Genomic DNA, 19,928 nt, shown 5'->3' with positions numbered 1-19,928 from the left:
GAACTGACTCTTTTGAAAAGACCCTGATGCTGGGAAAGATTGAAGGCAGGAGGAGAAAGGGGACGACAGAGGAGAAGATGTTTACGTAGAGAGACCAAAGGAGGAGGAAGACACGCCCGCCCCTACCTCTCGAGGCCCTTACGACCCCCGCGGTCACGCCCACCAAATGCGGTCCCGCCCCCGGCGCGGCCCCGCCCACACGCGCTCCACCCACACAGAGGCCCCGCCCCATCCCGACCCGAGGCCCCGCCCCCGGCGTGCGCGCGGACGGCCGCCGCCACCGCCATTTTGGAGCCACCAGAGCGCGGCCCGCGGCCCGAGCCGGTCCTCAGGAGCCGGCAGGCCGCGCCGGATCTGTGGGCGCAGTGTCTGTGGGCGCCTAGCCCGGCCGGGCCCATGTGCGCGCGGCCTATCTCAGGCCGCCCGGGCTTCGCCTCCGCCCGGTCCCTGGCCTCCACTCGGGCCTCCGAGGAGCCGCCGCGACGCCCGGCCCGCGGGGCAGGTGAGTGCGGCCGCGGCTCAGAGCCGGCGGTGCTGGCCTGCGGGAGCCGGCGGGGCCCGCGCCTCAGGGTCCCCATGTCAGCGTCCGCCCCTCGCTCGTCGCTGCCGCCGTGAAGCTCACCGTGTCAGTGCCCACCCTTGTCAGCGTCCCCCAGCTCAGTGCCCACCAGGTCAGCCCTCCCCCTTTAGCGCCCGCCCCGTCCATGTCCTCTACACGTGTCCACCGCTGACTGACATTTTGTCAACGTCCGCCCACCGGTGACCTCCCGCCGGTGTCCACCCCTCCACTTTCTTAGCGCCCCCAGGGCAGTAGTCTTCGCTCCCTAATGTCCTTCCCACCAGTGACCCCCACGTCAGTGCCCTCCCGCCTTGACCCCAAAGCAGCGTCCCCCAAAGCAGCGGCCACCCCCCACCTGTGGTGCCCTCCCAGTCGGAGTCCCCACCGTCAGTGACCCCCGAAAGACTCTCCTCCCTGTAAGTTTCGCATTTCTGTCCTTCCTTCCCCTGTGCTGCCAGGGCCCCCACAGTCAGTATCCCACTTGCTGGTGAGATTTCCCCCTCAGTGCCACCGCCTCAGTGCCCGCCACCGCGTCTCCTGCCTGGCCGTGTGGCGCTCTGCTCGCCTAAGCTCTCTGTCATCTCCTCCCCTTCACCACTCACTGCCTCCTCTCCCCTCACTGTCCCCTTTCCGTCACTGTTAGGGCTCCTGTGTCTCTGGTCACCTATCTCCATCTGTCATCTCCTTACTTCTTCCATGGCAGCCCACTCCGGCACTCTTGCCTGGAAAATGCTATGGACGGAGGAGCCTGGTAGGCTACAGTCTACGGGTCGCAGTGTGGGACGCGACGCAGCGACCTCTCCTAGTGCCCATTCACTGCCCCGTTTCCTCCTCCATCACCTCTCCGTCACACGTGTCGCTTTCCCTTATGCACTGTACAGGCCTCGTGAATGTCCTCGCACCATCACTGGGAGGTCCTCCACACAACCCCCCTTCCACTTTGTGTCTTCACAGCCTAACTCCCTGGAGTGTCCACAGACTTGTTACTGACTGCTCCCACTTCGATGCTGACCCCCTGGTCTGTCGCCACCAGCTCGTCCAGTCTGTCACTTACACTTAGTTCCTGCATTTCACTTTGCCCCGCGCTGTTCTGTCCCTGTAGCCACCTGCCTTGTCCGTAGGGCCTTCTCCAGCCTGCTACTCTTATCCACCTGTCACCTCCCCGCTGCCCTTGTGGCTTAGCTGGTAGAGAATCTGCCTGCAATGTGGGACACCTGGGTTCGATCCCTGGGTTGGGAAGATCCCCTGGAGAAGGGGAAGGCTACCCCTTCCAATATTCTGGCCTGGAGAATTCCGTGGACTGTACAGTCCATGGGGTCGCAAAGAGTCGGACACCACTGAGCGACTTTCACTCACTCACTCCCCTCCCCTCGTGGCCTCTTCCTGCCTTGCCCTTGGCGTCTCAGGGCCTGAGTCCTCACCGGTACTCTCAGCTGTTCCCCTCTTCTTCATGTCCCTTCCTTTTTGGCTTGCCTTCCCTTTTGGCTTCTCTAATGTCAGCTAAACCCTGGAAGGCAAGAAGAGCCTTCTGGGGTAAGGCGGCAGCAGATGAAAAGATGCTGGACCTCCTCCAGGAACCTGGATAAGACCGATAGGTGGCCAGGGTAAAGGGGAGACACTCGGAGACACTCAGAGCCTTGGTTAAAACATTGGCCTTCCAGTCGTCTATTCCTTGTAGGCTGTTGACTCTGGATTGTGAGGGGACCCAGGCTTGAAGATTGAGTTGGGGAGTGCCATCAACATATGAATAACAGAGGGAGAGACAGGATGTTGGGAGTGAGTGCAGTTTCTTTCTTTCTTTCTTTTTTTTTTTGTTTCCTTTTTTTTTTTTTCTATTTTTTGAGTGCAGTTTCTTTGTGTCCCTTTTTAGTTGTTAAAGCCATTCTTCAAAATTGAAAGGTAACAGTTTCTGATTCTGATCTCTATTTTTTAGACTAATTTTGCAGGTCCTTCAGCATCATATAAATGGAGCCAGAAAGTACAATATATGGTCTTTTACATCTCTATTTATTTATTTGGCTGTGCTGGGTCTTAGTTGAGGTATGCAAGATCTTTAGTTGCAGCATGCAGACTCTCAGCTGTGGCACATGTGCTCCAGTTCCCTGACCAGGGATGGAACCCAGGCTACCCGCATTGGGAGCGTGGAGTCTTAGCCGTTGGACCACCAGGGAAATTTCTGTGTCTGTCTTCTTTTGCTCAGTATATTTTTGAAATATAATGATTTTGATTCCTGTATCTATAGTTGTGCTTTTCATTTGAATAATATTCCTTTGTGTGAAAATGTTTTTCTTACTGATATTTGGGTTGCTTTCACCTTTTGGCTGTTGTAACTAGTCACTAAGTTTATTGTACATTCTTTTGTGGATATGTGTTATTTCTTTGGGGTAAATGTGTGGGAAGGGAATTGCTAGATCATAGAATAGATTTATGTTTAATCTTTTTAGAAACTGTGAGTTTTCCAAACTGGTATCACCTTATACTCCCGTCAGTAATGTATGAGAGTTCTAGTTTCTCCACATCCATACCAACAGTTGATATTATCAGTCTTTAATTTTAATTCTGGTGGTAGTGGTGTTTCATTATGGTTTTAATAACAACGGTGGGGCTTCCCTGGTGGGTCAGTGATAAAGAATCTCCCTGCCAATGCAGGAGACACAGGTTCGATCCCTGATCAGGGAAGATCCCACATGCTGTGGAGCAAACTAAACCTGTGCACTACAACTGTTGAGCCTGTGCTCTGGAGCCCGGGAGCTACAACTTCTGAGCCCACGTGCTCTATAGAGCCTGTGCTCTGCAACAGGATCAGCCACTGCAGTGAGACGCTAGGGTATTCCCTGCTTACTGCAACTAGAGAAAAGCCCACATAGCAAGGAAGACCCAGCACAGCCATAAATAAATAAATAAATAAAATAAAACAATGGTGAGTGCCATAAATAAATAAATAAAATAAAACAATGGTGAGTGACTCTTCATGTGCTTTTCAACCATTTGTGTATCTCTTGTGAAGTGTCCAGTCTTATGTCCGCTTTTTGTTGGATTGTCTTTATTATTCAGTTTTAGCAATTGAAAAAAAAAATTCTGGTTATGAGTCTTTTATGATGTGGATACATATACAGTGAAGGAGTGGGAGGAGGACAGGAAGTGAGGGCTTAACGTTTTTTCCTATTTTGTAGTTTGCCTGATTCTTTTTTTTCTGAAAACAATTGTTTATTTGGCTGCGACAGGACTCAGTGTGGCACCTGGGCTCTCTGGTGGTCGCCCCGTGGGTCCCAGCGTGTGCGGGCTCAGTGGTTGTGCTGTGAGTGGGCCTACTTACCCTGTGGTACGTGGGATCCTAGTTCCTCCACAGGGATGGAGCCCGTGTCCCCTGCATTGCCAGGCAGATTCTCAACCACCGGGGAAGTCTCAGCCTATTTATTTCTTAATGGTATCTTTTTATGAGGAGAGAATTTTAATTTGGGTGAAGTAAATTTGTCAGTATTTTCTTTTTATGTTTATCATATGTTGTAAGAAACTTGTGCCTGCATGAGAATTGTGAAGACACTGTCCACTTTTTTGTTTTCATAGAAGCTTTATAGTGGTAGCTTTTGTATTTTAGTTTTTTGTATTTTGTATTTATGAGTACTCTTTTTCTTTTAAACAGTTATCTTGAGATACAAATGACATACAATAAACTACACATTTTAAAAAATGTTCATTTTATTTATTTAGCTGTGCCAGGTCTTTTTTTTTTTTTTTTTTTTTTTGTGCCAGGTCTTAGTTGCAGCAAATGGGATCTTGTGGCATGCAAAATTTTTAGTTGTGGCATGTGGGATCTAGTTCCCTGACCAGGGATTGAACCCAGCCCCCCTGCATTGGGAGCACTGAGTCTTAGCCCCTGGACCACCAGGGAAGTCCCTAAACTGCACATGTTTAAAGTGTAAAATTTGATAACTTCTGACATATGCACGTACCTGTGAAATCATCACCACAGTCAAGATAGTGAATGTATCCATCATTTCCCAAATTTCCTCACGTCCCTTTGGAATCCCTCCTGCCAACCCTTTTTTGCCCCTCCACCTCCAGGCAAATACTGATCTCCTTTATGAATGATCCATCCATCTTGGGTCTTTTTTGTGTGAAGTGGAAAAGGGTACATTTTTTCCCCCCATATGAATTATATAATCATTCTAGCATCCTTTGTTGAAAAAACTGTCTTCGTTAAATTGCATTGGAACCTTTGTTGTGAATTAATTGAACATGTGTATGCAGGTTTATTTCTGGGCTTTCTATTATGTTCCATTGGTCTATTTTTTTATCCTATGCCAACACCATGCTGTCTTAATGGCTGTGATTTTACCATCAGTTTGGAACTCAGGTAGTATAAGACTTTCACTTTTATTCCTCTACAAAATTGTCCTGCCAGTTTTAGAATAAGCGCTTCAATTTGGACATGAATTTTTGCTGGGAGTTTGGTTGGGATCACATGGAATCTCTAGATCGGTGGTGGTGGTGTTTAGTCTAAGGCTTGTCCAGCTCTTTTGCAACCCCATGGACTATAGCCTGCCAGGCTTCTCTGTCCATGGGCTTCTCCAGGCAAGAATACTGGAGTGGGATGCCATTTGCTTCTCCAGGGGATCTTCCCAACCGAGGAATCAAACCCAAGTCTGCATTTCAGGAGAATTCTTCACCACTGAGCCACTGGGGAAGTCCACATCAATTTTAGAATTGAGTTATTAACTGAGTCTTCTGTGCAAATGGTACATCTCTCCATTTATTTTAAGTTTTCCTTAATTTTTCTCAGCAACATTTTGTAATTTTTTGGTGTGAAAGATCACTTTTTTCATTCAGTATGTTTGTAAGTATTTGATAGTTTTGATGTTATTTAAAGTGTTTTTATATTATTTTTTCAGTTACTTGTTCACGTGCAAAACCACCATTGGTTTATGTATACTAATCATGTATCCTGCAACTTTGCTCAGTTTACTTATCAATTCTCATGGTAGGTTTGTATTCTATCTGCATAATCATATCATCTGTGAATAAAGACAGTTTTACTTTTCCTTTCCAATTGTTATGCCTTTTGTTTGTTTTTCTTTGTAGTACCATCTAGGACCTCTAATATAATGTGGAATAGAAGTGGTGATAGTGGGTCTTCAGTGGTTGAGGAGGTTGCCCTCTAGTTTGTTTCAGGGGATGTTTTTACCATGAAAGGGTGTTGGATTTTGTCCAATGCCTTTTCTCCATTTGTTGGGATGATTATTTGGTGTCTGTCCTTTATCAGTGTAGTGAAAGTGAAAGTGTTAGTGTTAGTTGCTCAGTCAAGTCCCACTCTTTGCGATCCTATGGACCATACCCTGCCAGGCTCCTCTATCCATGGAATCTCTAGGCAAGAATACTGGATCGGGTCACCATTCCCTTTTCCAGGGAATCTTTCCAACGCAGGGATCAAACCTGGGTTTCCCACATTGCAGGCAGATTCTTTTACCATCTGAGCCCCCAGGGAAGCCCCATCAGTGTAGTGTGTTATATTAATTAATTTTCAGATGTTAAAGTAACTTTGCATTTTTGGATAAATGCCCTTAGTGTGGGGGTATGGGGGGAATTCCCTGGTTGAGGAACTAAGAAACTAAGATCCTGCACGCCTCCAGGCATGCCCCCCCCCCCCCCCGGCCCACCCGCCTCTGCTGGCCAAAAAAAAACCACCCAAAAACGGTGGCTGGATTTTTGTTTGCTAGTGTTGTGTTAAGGATTTTTTTGCATAGATCATATATATGTTCATAAGAGATATTTGTGTATGATTTTTTTTCCCCATATGATATTTTTTGCTTTGGTATCTATGTAATACTGGTCCCAAAGAATGAGTTGGGGGAATTCCCTGGTGGTCCAGTGGCTAAGACTCTGTGCTCCTTATACAGGGGGGCTGGGTTTGATCCCTGGTTAGGGAACTAGATCCCACATGCCACAACTAAGACTCTATGCAGCCAAATAAATAAAAATAAATGTTTAAAAAAAAAAAAAAAGAATGAGTTGGGAAGTTTTTCATTGCTTTTTGTGGATTGAATTTCTATAAGGCATCATTTTCCTTTGGCTTAAAGTACTTTTTTTAGTATTTCTTATGTTGTGGGTATGCTGGGGACAGAATCACTCCATTTTTGTTGGTCTGAAGAAGTGTTTACTTACCCTTCAGTTTTGAAAGGTATTTTTCCTGAATATAGAATTCCAGGTTGATAGCTTTCTTCTTTAAGTGCTTTGAAAAAATTATTGCATTGTGGTTTTTTTCTAAGATACTTTTTTTAATGTGGACCATTTTTAAAGTCTTTATTGAATTTGTTACAATATTGTTTCTGTTTTATGGGTTTTTGTTTTGTTTTTTATCCACAAAGCATGTGGGATCTTAGCACCCCTGACCAGGGATCAAACCTGACCCTGGCGTTGGAATGTGAAGCTTTAACCACTGGACCGCCAGGGAAGTCCTCACTTCATTGTCTTCTAGCCTCTGTTGTTTCTGATGAGGAGTCAGCTGTCATTCTTACTTTTGTTTACCCGATATCCTTTTTCCTTCTGTGTTTAAGATACGTATTTATTTTTATTAAATAAATTCTTAAAAACTTTTTCCATTTGGGTATAATTTTCTAGGTGTGGTGTTTCTGTATTTATCCTTCTTGGATCTGTGGGTTGATGTATTTAATCACCTTTGGAAACTTTTTGGCCACTGCCTCTTAAATATTTCTTTTACCTCCTAATCTTTCTTCTCTTGGAACTCTGGTGGTATCTATTTTGGACTGTCTGATATTGTCCCACAGGTTTTGAATGTGTTGGTATTTTCAAATTCGTTTTTCTCTCTTTGTTTACATTTGTATATTTTCTTTTCATCTGTCATCAAGTTCACAGCTTTTCTTCTTTGTGCCCATTCTGTTGTTAATTCTATCCAGTGACATTTTAATTTCAGTTGCTGTTTTTCAGATTTCCTTAGTGGCTCAGACAGTAAAGAATCTGCCTGCAGTGTGGAAGATCAAACCCAGGGTTTGATCCCTGGGTTGGGAAGATCCTGTGGAGAAGGGAATGGCTACCCACTCCAGTATTCTGATCTGGTGAATCCCGTGGACAGAGGACCCTGGGAGGCTACAGTCTGTGGGGTTGCAAAGAATCGGACATGACTGAGCGACTTTCACTGAGTTTTTCAGTTCCAGAATTTCCTTTTGGTTCTCCTTTCAAGTTTGCATTTCTCTGGAGTTAATCCAGCTTGAGCGGGGGCGGGGGACCAAAAAAAAAAAAAGTTTGCATTTCTCTGCTAATATTCTCCACCTGTCATTTCTTCTGTTCCCTTTTCCTAAAGTCCTTTAACATATTAATAATGACTGTTGTGAAGTTTTCATCTGCCAGTTTCAATATATGGTCATTTTTGCTTCCCGTAGATTGTTTTTTCTCTTGATCATGGGTAATATTTTTCTTTTCAGCATGTGTAATAATTTTTTTTTTAATTGCAAAATGGACATTGTGGGTAGTGTATGCTAGAAACTCTGTTTTAGGTTATCTTTCCTTAAAGAGTGTTGAGTTTTGTTAGGGCAGGCTGTTAAATGACTGGAAGATGATCTTAATCCTGTCAAAGCTTTTCTAGAGTAGATCTGTTTTGGTTTTAAGTTTTAGGGCATAGCCTTTAGCTCCTAAGGCATGGCCCTTCTGAGGTTTTAATAGAAAACCCATCTAGTTTAGCAAAATTTAACCTCTGAATTCTGTCTCCACAGTGCTGGACAGCTGCCAAATCTTGGCTTAGCTCTTTCATCTCACAACAGCTGTTTTCTGCTCAGTTTTTTTTCCCCCTAAGCTTTATCAAGGTGTAATTGACAAATAAAAATTTAATATATTAAAAGTACATTGTGATGATTTGATAAATGTGTACATTGTGAAGGAATTCTTCCTATCTAGTTAATCACAGCTATCACTGTCTTAATATATACACACATATACATGTATATGGTAAGAACATTTAAGTTTTGTTTTAGCAGATTTCAGTGCCTTGTTATTAACTGTAATCACCATGTCTTAGATCTAGTTCTCAGACCTTATTCGTCTTGGGCTTCCCTGGTGGCTCAGTGGTAAAGAATTGGCCTGCAAGTGCAGGACATGTGGGTTTGATCCCTGGGTTGGGAAGATCCCTGGGGAAGAGAGTGGCAACCCACTCTAGTATTCTTGCCTGGGAAATCCCACAGACAGAGAAACCTAGTGGGCTGAGGTCTGTGGGGTCGCATAGAGCTGGACTTAGCTGTTAAAAGAATCCACCTTCAATGCGGGAGACCTGGGTTTGATGCCTGGGTTGGGAAGATCCCCTGGAGAAGGGATAGGCTACCCACTCCAGTATTCTTGGGCTTCCCTGGTGGCTCAACTGGTAAGGAATCCGCTTGCAAATGTGGAAGATCTGGGCTCAGTTCCTGGGTTGGAAAGATCGCCTGGAGGAGGGATAGGCTATCCACTCTAGTATTCTGGCTTGGAGAATTCCATGGACCGTATAGTCCATGGGGTCACACAGAGTCGGACACGACTGACTTTCACTTTCACTCTCATAGAGTTGGACATGCCTGAGCACACACATGCACTTCTCTTTTTGATTTTCCCATTCAGTTTCAGCTCTCCTGGTAGCCCTGAAATTGGTCAGAACTCTCTCCTCCTGTGGTCGACACTACGTCAGGAGCTCTTCAGTGCAGAGCTTGTGGGGTTTGTTCTTCTTTCAGTGACTGTGTTCCCTCCACTTAATGCATGTTTTTGAGGGGTGTCTGGTATCTTCAAATAGCTGCTTTTATGTTTTGTTTAGAGTTTGTACTTATTATCAGCAGGGAGATTAGTGTGATATAGCTGCTCCAGTTTTTCTAGAACCAGAACCGAGAGCTGCACTTCTAAACCCTGCGTTAATACCTGTGCAGCAGAGGGCAAGGAGGGACACAGGACTGACGCTGGGAGGTGCCACTGATGGACTGAGCAGAGGAAGTGGAAGCTGACAGAGAGTAGCTCTGGGGGCCGCAGGACTCTGGAGGGTGTGGTGTCAAGGAAGCTAAGACATGCTGTTACTTCCACCGTGTCAGGCTGGGAGATGCTGAGGGGGGTGGTCCTGGGTGGGCACTGACTTCCTTAATAGAAACAGTCTGGTGGCATGGTGGGTGCAGGAGCTGGATGGGAGGGGATGGCGCAAGCCGGCATCCCTTGGGGAAGCATTCCTGTGAGCAGGATCGGAGAACCGTCTATGGGGCGGGAGTGTGCACGCCTGTGTGTGTACACAGTGAGGGAGGAGAGACTGGCAGACCAGAAGGTGTGAAGGGCAGGGTTGAGTACGTGGGTGCAGTGGTTTGTCTTGGCGGGAGCAAGGCCTTTTCTGTGCTGTAATGACGGGAGGCAGGGACTGTGATTTGGGTTGCAGATTTGGTGAGCTGAAGACTAGAGGGTTCCCACTTGAGACCGTGTGCTTTTTCTGTGTATTAGGGGATAAGGATATTGAAGGGTTGGGAGGGAACAGAAGGAACCAAATGACTGTTTTTCCTGAGTTGGTGGGTTGAGCCCAGTTTGGGTGGCGCTGGCTCCTGTCTGCTGTGTGTGTGGAGCTGGGCCTCCTCGCTAGACGACGCTCTCCAGGGTTCAGTCATCCTTAGGGAGGCTGGAAGGGCTTCTTTGCACTGGCCACAGGGCTCCTCGGGGGCGAGAGCAGAGGCCGGGGGGCCTTTCAGAGCTGACACTTGGAGCCGCTGCATCCCTCCCCACCTGTGGTGACTGTGGGTCCTGGGCAGGGACACTTGCTTTTTGATGCGAGGAGTTGTGAAGAGTTCATGTCTGTCCAACATCTGTCCTGGTCATCTCAGAAGAGGCAAGCTCGCTTCCAAGAGGAAGCCGGCTCGCCGGGCTGTGTTCTGCGTTCACGTGAGGAGTAAAGCTCCAACAGGTTTCCCCATGGAAGCTGTCGCTGGGCACAGCCCTGTCCTGAGTCCTGAGGACAGTCCTGTGGGGTCTCTCCCAGCTCCCCCAGCCTCTCCTCGGCGGGTACCGCAGAGCTGCCTTCTCTGTGTGGGGCGAGCTGTGGCTCCTGGGGCCTTAGCGCCTCTGGTCTCCTCTCCTCTGGGAACTTGACTCCTACCTGTCAGCCCACTGAGCGCGCCTGTTTCTTCATTAAGATGTACTTCCTGTCCTGTGAGACCCACTCTTTTTTTTTTTTTTTTTTTAAATGGACAAGTTATTTAATTAGGTTCTTTGCAAGAAGTTCAGAATACTACTTTGTGAGGGTAAATTCCATTTGTGAGAGCAAACACAGAGCGGAGGTAGCCCTGGAGCTGAGGGACAGCTTTGATTCTTCGCAGAATTTGTGAGTCCACAGCTTTCTGATCAACCTTGCGCTGCTCTGTGATCACGTATTTCTCTCTCTCTGTGTCGAAGATCTCACCCTCTTGGTGTCTCGGCTTACGCAGCTGCTTCTTCTTGAAGTAAGTGTCAGTGAGATGTTCTGGGATTTTCACACCACTGATATCGATTTTGGTGGAGGTGGCAATGACAAATTTCTGGTGTGTTCTACGCAGAGGAACTCGATTGAGGGATAGAGGCCCAGTCACAAGTAGCAAGCCACTGCCCAGCTGCTTCAGGAAAATGACCCTCTTGCCTCTGTGGCGCCCTGTGAGGATGATGAGAACGGTCCCAGGAGTGATGCTGGCGCGCAGCTTCCTCACATGCTTACTGAACGGTTTCTTGCCGTGACTCAACAGTTTCCGAGGCACATCTTCAGTAGGGTAATACCTAGGCATTTTGCGGAGTTTGACCACCCGGGTACCACCATTCTTGTCGCCACCAACTGGTTTTGTGACATTAGCAAGAACCCGAACCTTCTTTTTCTTTTCGACCTTGGATTTAGCTGCTGAATACTTTCTCTTGTACAGGGCCTTTCTGGAGTACATGGCTGATCGGGAATATCTGCCAATTCCTCTGACCAGGACAGGGTTTCGGCTGCAGTGGGGCTTCCCCTTCTTAACTTTCTTCACCACTTTCACCTTTTTAGCCTTGTTGACAGCATCAGCCTTCTTGGCTTCAGGTTTTTTCTCCTTAGTATCTGGCTTCTCAGCCTTTTCACCCGCCATCTTGCAAGATGGGAAAGAGAACTAAGGTCCCGGCTTCCGGTCTATAAGGAATCCGAGACCCACTCTTTTAAAGGATGTGGTTCATTGGCGTTGAGCACACTCAGAAAGTCGTGCTCCGTGGCCACTGCCTGACCCCAGCTCGTCACAGTGGAGCCCCTGGGCACTCTACTTGGAGGGCTCGCTGGGTGACACCCTGGACCATCCAGCCCTGGGTTGTGCCTTTGCTTCCATTCCGTCTGTCTCAGTCAGCCCTACTGCATCTTCTTTGATGCCTTCCTTTCTCCCTGTATCGACTAGAATCTGGGCCAGAATCTGGTATCGTGTAGAGATTGAGAACATGGACTTTGCTGTCAGACAGCCTGGGTTCCAGTTATAAAGGTGACAGTAACCTCGGGGCCTGGGGCTGGTCCTGTCATGATCGCGGCCTCTGCAGGTTCACTTGTGACCTGCAGTTGGTGGCAGGTTGCCTCCTGCACTGAGCTGTACTTGGCTCACGGGTACCGGCCCTTTAATAAGGTCCCCGTGAGAGTGGCTCCTGTTGCTGCTTTTCTTAGGATAGGCGTCACCCTGCATCAGTGTTCCTTAAATTAGTCCTTTTGTGTTCTTGTTTGGACTCAGCTCTGTTCATTGCCCTGGTTTCCACCCTCGTGCTGTTGAGTTTTTCTGCCTATTTGGCACTGCTTTTTAGCTGCCTGTTTAACATTACTTTTCCTTCCAGAGTCTCAGCCTAGAGGCTTTCCTGGTGGTCCAGTGGTTAAGAATCCACCTGCCTATGCAGAGGACACGGGTTCAATTCCTGGTCCGGGAACTAAGATCCCACATGCCTTGGGGCAACTAAGCCCGTGTGCCACAACTCCTGACGCTCCTGCACCCTAGAGCCTGCACTCCTTGATGAGCAACCCCACCGCACCGAAAAGCCTGCACACCGCACTTGGAGGGCAGCGCCCACTCACCCCTGCTTGACAGGGCCCATTCACAGCAACGAGGACCCAGTGTAGCCAGAGTGAACAGTCTCCACCTAGAGCATGCCCTGCCCTGCCGCCTTTGGTTTTGGTTCTCCCAGGAGTGTGGTGCTGAGAACAGGTCCAGGCAGGCACTGCCTGCTGGTCTTATCTGTGTGCTGGGGTGGGTGCCCCCCAGGGCCTTGCTGTGGTGGGTCTCTGTGGTGCAGATTCTTACCCACCATGCCACCAGGGAACTCCTAGAAACATTTTTTTTAAGTGGGTGGCATATGTCAGTGGTCTTCTGTGGTGTCTTAGGCAGTAAAGGATCTACCCACAATGCGGGAGACCCAGGTTTGATCCCTGGGTTGGGACGATCCCCTGGAGAAGGGAATGGCAGCCCACTCCAGTGTTCTTGCCTGGAGAATCCCATGGACAGAGGAGCCTGGCGGGCTACAGTCCATGGAGTCGCACAGGGTCAGGCATGAGTGAGCGACTAATACCATCTCCATATGTAAGCAAATAGTTAACATTTATTAGATCTCAATACATGAATATTGTAATATTTTTCTCTGGACTTTTTAATGTTTTAAATATTTTTTTCATGATTGAAGATAAATAAAAAATACTTAAAACTAGATTATGGTGTGTTGATTCTCATGTAATAGGGCTGAGGAAGGATTCAAGAAAGCCTGATAAAAGTGGTTGTCTTTGAATTTTGGGCTTGAGGGGCAGATAGGAATTTGCCAGGTAAGGAAGGTGGAGGAAGGGTGTTTCAGGCAGAGGCTCATGTGCCGAGGTGTCCGCTGCAGAGGCTGGCAGTGAGTCAGGAAGTAGGGGTGCGGGGCAGGTAGGGGGAGTAGGGGTGTGCTGAAAGTGAGGCGGTGCCTGGCGCCCCGGCGTCCTGGAGTCGGGGCTCACCGTGTGCTCTCGGGGCCCTTGTCCTCTCTTTCTGGCTTTTGTTGGATTGAGAGCATGTTTGTGATTCTCTTTGGGTCTTTGTGTGTCTTTCGTGTCTCTAACATGTCTCATCTTCCCTCTATGTTTTTGAACATATGGAATACAGTTACAACAACTGCTTAATGTGCTTGCCTATTAATTTTACTGTCTGTGTCATTTCTGGGTGGATTATGGTTTGTGTTTTCCTGCTTCCTTGCATATCTGGTCATTTTTGATTGGATGCCAAGATAGTGTGACTTTTATCTTGTTGGATGCTGGGTATTTTTGTTTTCTATACATTTGTTTTCTTGACCTTTGTTCTGGAATGTTGTTAAATTACTTGGAAGGAGTTTAATTCTGTGAAATGAAGTGAACTGAAAGTCACTCAGTTGTGTCCGACTCTTTGTGACCCCATGGATGGTAGGTAACCTGCCAGGCTCCTCTGTCCATGGAATTCTCCAGGCCAGAATACTGGAGTGGGTAGCTGTTCCCTTCTCCAGCGGATCTTCCCAACCCAGGAATCGAACCAGGGTCTCCTACATTGCAGGGGGATTCTTTACCAACTGAGCTAGATTCTGTGGGTCTGGCTTTTAGGCTTTGTCAGGTGGGGTCCAGGTCTCATCTTGCCCCATCACTGAGGCTTCTGAATACTTTGTGCAGTGCCCTGAAGTTAGGAAAATAACCACTGTGACTGGGAGGAGGAGTAACTCTCCTTGACCCCATGTGAACTTGGAGGATCGTTCCCACTAATCCTGGGCTTGGCTGCTGCTCTCACACACTTGGGCTGAGCAGTGCCTGGCCGGAGCAGGTGCACCCTCGGCGCAGTCTGCGCCTCCGTCACCCTGTGCTCTGCTTGGGGACGCTCGCGCCTTGCCCCCGGACTCCTGCTCTCTTTCTTCCCCTCGGGGACTGCTGGACCCACCTGGTTCCTCTGCTGTGACCCAGAACTCTTGTCAGGCAGGAGGCTGGGCAGTTGATGGGCTCCTCTTGTTCCCTCCTTGAGAGATCACTGTTTCCACTGCCAGGTAGCCAGTGTCCTGAGAACCATTTCATTTGTAAATCTGGTCCCTGTTATTTCATCTCAGCTAGAAGCAAAAGTATCAAAAAACAGATCCTTGAATGAAGGCATTAGGAGGCACAGAAGCGGGTGCTGGGCCTGTGAGAGTGCTGCCTGCCCCTTGTCCAGTTCGGGGTGCCTGTGTGGACCTCAGGGAATGTGTGTGTTTAGGGAAGGAGGTGGGGTAGAGCTTGGGAGAAAGGGGTCACAGGAAAAGCAGGCTGCTGACCAGATCCGAGAGCCTGCTGCGGTCTGGGCAGGAGGACAGGGTGCTTGCCTTCGGAGGGAGGGCGCGGGAGAGGGTGGCGCTGCCAGGCAGTGCGAGCATGGGGTGCGTGCTCAGGGTCCCTGCCTGCTGAGGAACCTCATCTCCTGTTCCCCGGCTGCACACCCTCCCCCCTGCCCCGTTCCCCGGCTGCACCCCCTGTTCCCTGGCTGCACCCCGCCATGTCCTGGCTGCACACCCCCTACCATTCCCCAACTGCACTCCCATGTCCCAGCTGCACCCCCCCCCCCGATTCCCCGGCCGCACTCGCCATGTCCCTGCTATACCCACCCCCCCACCCCCTCCCCCTGTTCCCTGGCTGCACCCCGCCCCCCCGTGTCCTGGCCACATCCCCCTTGTCCTGGCTACACACCCCCCCACCATTCCCCGACTGCACCCCCCATTCCCCGGCTGCACCCCCCCATTCCCCGGCTGCAACCCCATTCCCTGGCTGCACACCCCATTCCCCGGCTGCACCCCCCATGTCCTGGCTGCACACCCCATATCCTGCACACCCCCCCCACCATTCTCTGACTGCACTCCCCTCAGTTCCCCAGTTCCCTGGCTCTACACCCCCCACCCCCCACCCCCGTCCCCTGGCCGCACCCCACCATGTCCCGGCTGTTGGGCTTCCTCCAGCTCACACTGAGGAGAATGTGTCAAGAAGATGCAAAGTTATAAAAGTACCCTGTTCAGAGTCAGAATAAACAGGTCTAAGAGCCCTTATAGAGATACTTCTTTATTTTGAAACTGTATAAAGTGCTGAAAAGCCAATTTTGAATTGGGTGGGAGCTTGAGAATAGCACTTCGGGACAACCAAGCAATAGCAAAAGCCATAGGCAAGTCTCCCAGACAAAGAAGACGAAGGTTACTATGCAGAGAAAAAGGAGAAGGTTGGGAGGGACTCTTGAACAAAAGTCCCTTGGAGGAAATGAGAGTTCAGGGTGCTGACGGTTTGTTACTGACTGATTTGCTGGGCAAATGGGAAGCCTTCCTCCACGGGGGTCTATGACTCACCCAGTAATGCCGGCTGAGGCCCCCCTTGGACCTCCTGACTCTGTTAAAGGAAGGGTCCTTTGTTCTGTTTCGGTTTTAAAAGCTGTTTCCCTGTCTGAGGGTGTGACATGGACTTACTGCTGGCTTACTAGCACAGTTCCAAGTGCTTTTTTTTTATATGAAATTTAAAAATACACCAGAAAACACTGAATACCCTTGTGCTCATTTCCCAGCTTTATCAGTGATCAGCACTTGGCCAGTTTTTTTTTTTGTTGGTGGTGGTGGTCTCTCACACCTTTAAAATTTGTTTGGCTCTTGTGTTTTGGTAAAGTGTTTTAAAAGTAAATCCAAAAAATAATATCATTTCACTCATGAATACTTCATTTTTTCTGCCAGATAAGGGAGGTTTTTGTTTTTAAAAACATAGTGACCATGTTATTTTTACAACTAAGAGATTTACATTAATTCCTTAGTACTAATACCAGTCTGTATTTAGATTTCCCCAATAGTATCAAAAATACACTCTTCAAGTTGATTCATTTTAATTGGACCCAAACAAGATTTAAATACTGTATTTGATGATTCAGTCTCTTAAGGCTCTTATATTCTAGAACCGTCATCCCTCCTTATTGCTGAAGTATGACTTTCAAATGGTAAAATCATGACTTTTATACAAATAAAGAGTGAACAGCTGGGGGCTTTCTTGGTCCACGTTTTTGCTGCATGCCTTGAAGTCAGGATTTTCACCGAGTGCTAGTCATGTTGTTTGGAAATGATGTTTAGCAATCCCACCTGGAGCACTTTGGAGTACTTTTTTTCTGAAAGCCGTGGGGGAAGTTGTCCTGTCATCTTGTGATCAGGATGGGTGTTTGTTGATGTTGATAGTGTGTAGGCGTGAAACTGGACAGCTTCACAGAGATCCTTCTCATGTCCTTGAATTCCAGCTATTGAGCTGGTTAACCAGCCAGAGGATGGGTGTGTATCACTGGTACCAGTCCCTGTAAAACAAGCAAGGACAAGGGAGTTTTTAGATCCTTGGTCACAAATTGTTCTGATAATCTGAATTCTTAGTAAAGGTAATAACTTTGGTTTTCTGTATCATTTTGGTGAGTTGACTTTAAAGACATAGAACTTAAGTTTTTTTTCCTCTCTTATTTTTCAGGTGAAGAGATTATACATCTACTGAATGAAAAATTTTTTCTTAAAGTTGCATATACTCCAAGAAAAAATCCCAAATGTTTTTATATTTTGCCTAAATATAAAATTTAAACAAGGAGTTTGCACAGCAGGTAAGAATTGTTTTTGATTCTTGTTAATTGTGTGGTATATACAAATACACGGTATGAGGAAACATTCAAGGATGAATGACAACAAAAATTTTAGTTTTGAAAGATGTGTATATGGTCTCCTGACTTTTGGGTTTTCTTTGGCCCTTGTGTGTCTGGTTTTGAGGTGCTGTGTTGTGGAAAGATGACTTGGTCTCTCTAAGCCAAAGTATAATCCAGATAAAGCAGAGACGGTCGTGTGTGTGTTGTGCGGTAAGTGCTCTGTGTGACTTGTGTGGAGCGGGTGGCACAGGCTTAGATGTGAGCATGGACACCGTCAGAGCATAGTCTGTACAGGCGGTGGGCAGGGAGGGAAGGACTTGTGCCTCCAGCAGTAGTAGAAGCTCCTGAGAGGCTCTCCCATTGCAATCCAATTAGATGCTGGATAAATTACGATAGTTATAACTTATTGTGAGTGCTTCAGTGCTTTAAAAATTAAGCTAAGAGGACTTCCCTGCTTGTCCAGTGGGCAAGAATCCTTGGTCTGGGAACTAAGATTCCACATGCTGTGGAGCAACTAAGCCCGTGCACTGCATTGAGAATCCATGCACTGTGTTGAGAATCCGTGCACTGCGTTGAGAATCCATGCACTGCATTGAGAGTCTGCTTATTGCACTGAGAATCCGCGCGCTACATTGGAATCCGAGCATTGTGATGAAAGATCCCTCATGGTGCAGCGAAGATCCTGAGTGCCGCAAGAGCGAGCCATTGCAACCAGCTAAGTAAATAAGTAAAACTTAAAAAAAAAAAAAAAAAGAAGCCATCTCTTCAAAAGTCGAAAGACACTTGTTCTTCAGTCTCTAAGTCATGTCTGACTTCGACGCCATGGACTGCAGCACACGGGGCTTCCCTGTCCTTCACTATCTCCTGGAGTTTGCTCAGACTCATGTCCACCCTCTTCTGGAGGCCGGTTCTGGCCAGTTCTGCATCTGACAGGGCTTTGACTGTGGGTTTCCAGAGTCCAGATGGTTCAGCGTAGTCTTAGGTAAACTATTTTTTGGTAATCATTTAAACTTACCTTTATGTTTGTGGTAATTTCTTCTTTTCACTTCTGATTTTAGATTTTTATTCATCTGTTCCTGCCAGCCACCCCCTTTCTCTGGGTCTCCCTTCTGCCGCCCCCGGTGGACTGTGACCAGTATAGACATGATCTTGTTTGTGGATTGATTGATTGTCCAGGTATCCACTGCTCTCCATGGACTCGCGTTGTCATTTTTTCCCCAGACCAGTGAGGTTTCAGTGGTGTGTTGATAAGTGTTTAACTACTGACTCTCTGGGAGAGTCAGAATCCTCCTTGCTTACAGCGTCTGTTGATTCTGCAGTGAGAACTCCCCTCGTGTCCAGCTTTAGCTGCCAGTGTGACGCCACTGAAGCTGGCTCTGGAGAGCCTCTGGTCCGCTCCCTGAGCAAGCTGTGCCTGCCCCCGGCCCCTGCTGAGCCCCTCGGCGGCACGCTGGCCCTGTCTCTGTTTCCTCCTCTCTGCCATCGGTACCTCTGAGGAGAGGTTGTGCCAGTCCTGTTCCGGGCTCCTCACACACAGGGCAGCTCGAATCATCCTCACAGCAGCTCTCCTGGGAGGTGCTCTTTGTCCCAGTTTTCAGGCGAGGACACAAAAGGCACCGGAGGTCAGGTCACCCAGCAGAGCCAGCACTTGAAACGGACCTGTGGTCAGATTCTCCTTTTCTCTTAGCAACAGTCTCTACCACAGAATGTCTGTTTCTGAAGGGCTCTGTTCATGGAACTGCGTGGTCGTATGGGCAGCGTTTCTCTTTGGAAGCTGCCTTCTCTCTGATGGTTGTACTAACCAGAAAAAGTCAAAGAAGCAGCAGCACTTGAAGTTTCTTTATTTGGCTATTGGATAAAAGTCTGGAAGATAATGGTAATACTTTGCTTGGCATTCCAGGGAGACTGGAGGGCGTTGTCAGGATATGACAGGAACGCTTATAGTGTATTGGAGCTCAGGTATAACCAGAGATATCTCGGTTCACCACGCCAGTTTACGAGCCAGTTGTTGTTCGGTTGCTCAGTCATGTCCTACTCCTTGCGACTCCATGAATGGCAACACGCCAGGCTTCCTTGCCCTTTACTATCTCCCAGTTTGCTCAAACTCATGTCCATCGAGTTGGTGATGCCATCCAACCATCTCATCCTCTTTCACCCCTTTATTCTCCTGTCCTCAATCTTTCCCAGCATCAGAGTTTTTCCTAGTGAGTCAGCTCTTCCCATCAGGTGGCCAAAGTATTGGAGCTTCAGCATCAGTCCTTCCAATTAATATTCAGGGTTGATTTCCTTTAGGATTGACTGGTTTGATCTTGCTGTCCAAGGGACTCTCTGGAATCTTCTCCAGCAGCAGTTCAAAAGCATCAATTCTCTGGTGCCCCACCTTCTTTATAGTCCAGCTTTCACATCCATACGTGACTACTGGAAAAACCATAGCTTTGACTTTACAGACCTTTGTTGGCAAAGTAATGTTTCTGCTTTTTAATACGCTGTCTAGGTTTGTCACAGCTTTTCTTCCAGGGTGCAAGCATAACTTTTAATTTCATGGCTGCAGTCACCATCTGCAGTGATTTTGGAGCTCAAGAAAATAAAGTCTGTCACTGTTTGCATTTTTTTCCCCATCTATTTGCCATGAAGTGATGGGACCGGATGTCATGATCTTAGTTTTTTGAATGTTGAGTTTTAAGCCAGCTTTTTCACTCTCCTCTTTCATTTTCATCAAGAGGCTCTTCAGTTCCTCTTCACTTTCTGCCATAAGG

At 47.8% G+C, this 19,928-nt stretch overlaps 2 protein-coding genes across 10 annotated transcripts in view; one reads left to right on the top strand and one right to left on the bottom strand.

The window, feature by feature from the left end:
* The first annotated feature begins 259 nt into the window (after positions 1-259).
* PPP6R2 (protein phosphatase 6 regulatory subunit 2) overlaps positions 260-19,928 on the top strand; it is a 62,404-nt gene continuing 42,735 nt past the window's right edge. For 2 of the 9 annotated variants that reach the window (XM_043441280.1, XM_043441275.1), the window contains exons 1-2: positions 260-502; positions 17,007-17,133. Coding sequence is in view for 6 of the 9 variants with exons in the window: in XM_043441273.1 (XP_043297208.1) it covers positions 18,135-18,154 (20 nt within the window). In the remaining 3 variants the exon portion in view is untranslated. Of the gene's footprint in view, positions 503-17,006; positions 17,134-17,943; positions 18,155-18,230; positions 18,349-19,928 lie in introns of those variants that run through there. The other 7 variants (XM_043441278.1, XM_043441277.1, XM_043441276.1 and 4 more) reach the window with 6 other exon arrangements.
* Positions 10,725-11,693, bottom strand: LOC122423850 (60S ribosomal protein L6-like). Its single transcript, XM_043441282.1, has one exon. The coding sequence runs from the start codon at positions 11,644-11,646 to the stop codon at positions 10,783-10,785; it is 864 nt and encodes a 287-aa protein (XP_043297217.1). The 5' UTR covers positions 11,647-11,693; the 3' UTR covers positions 10,725-10,782.

This window comes from Cervus canadensis, chromosome 21 (genome assembly GCF_019320065.1).
Source record: "Cervus canadensis isolate Bull #8, Minnesota chromosome 21, ASM1932006v1, whole genome shotgun sequence".
NCBI lineage: Eukaryota > Metazoa > Chordata > Mammalia > Artiodactyla > Cervidae > Cervus > Cervus canadensis.
This window is presented reverse-complemented; position numbering and strand designations above follow the sequence as displayed.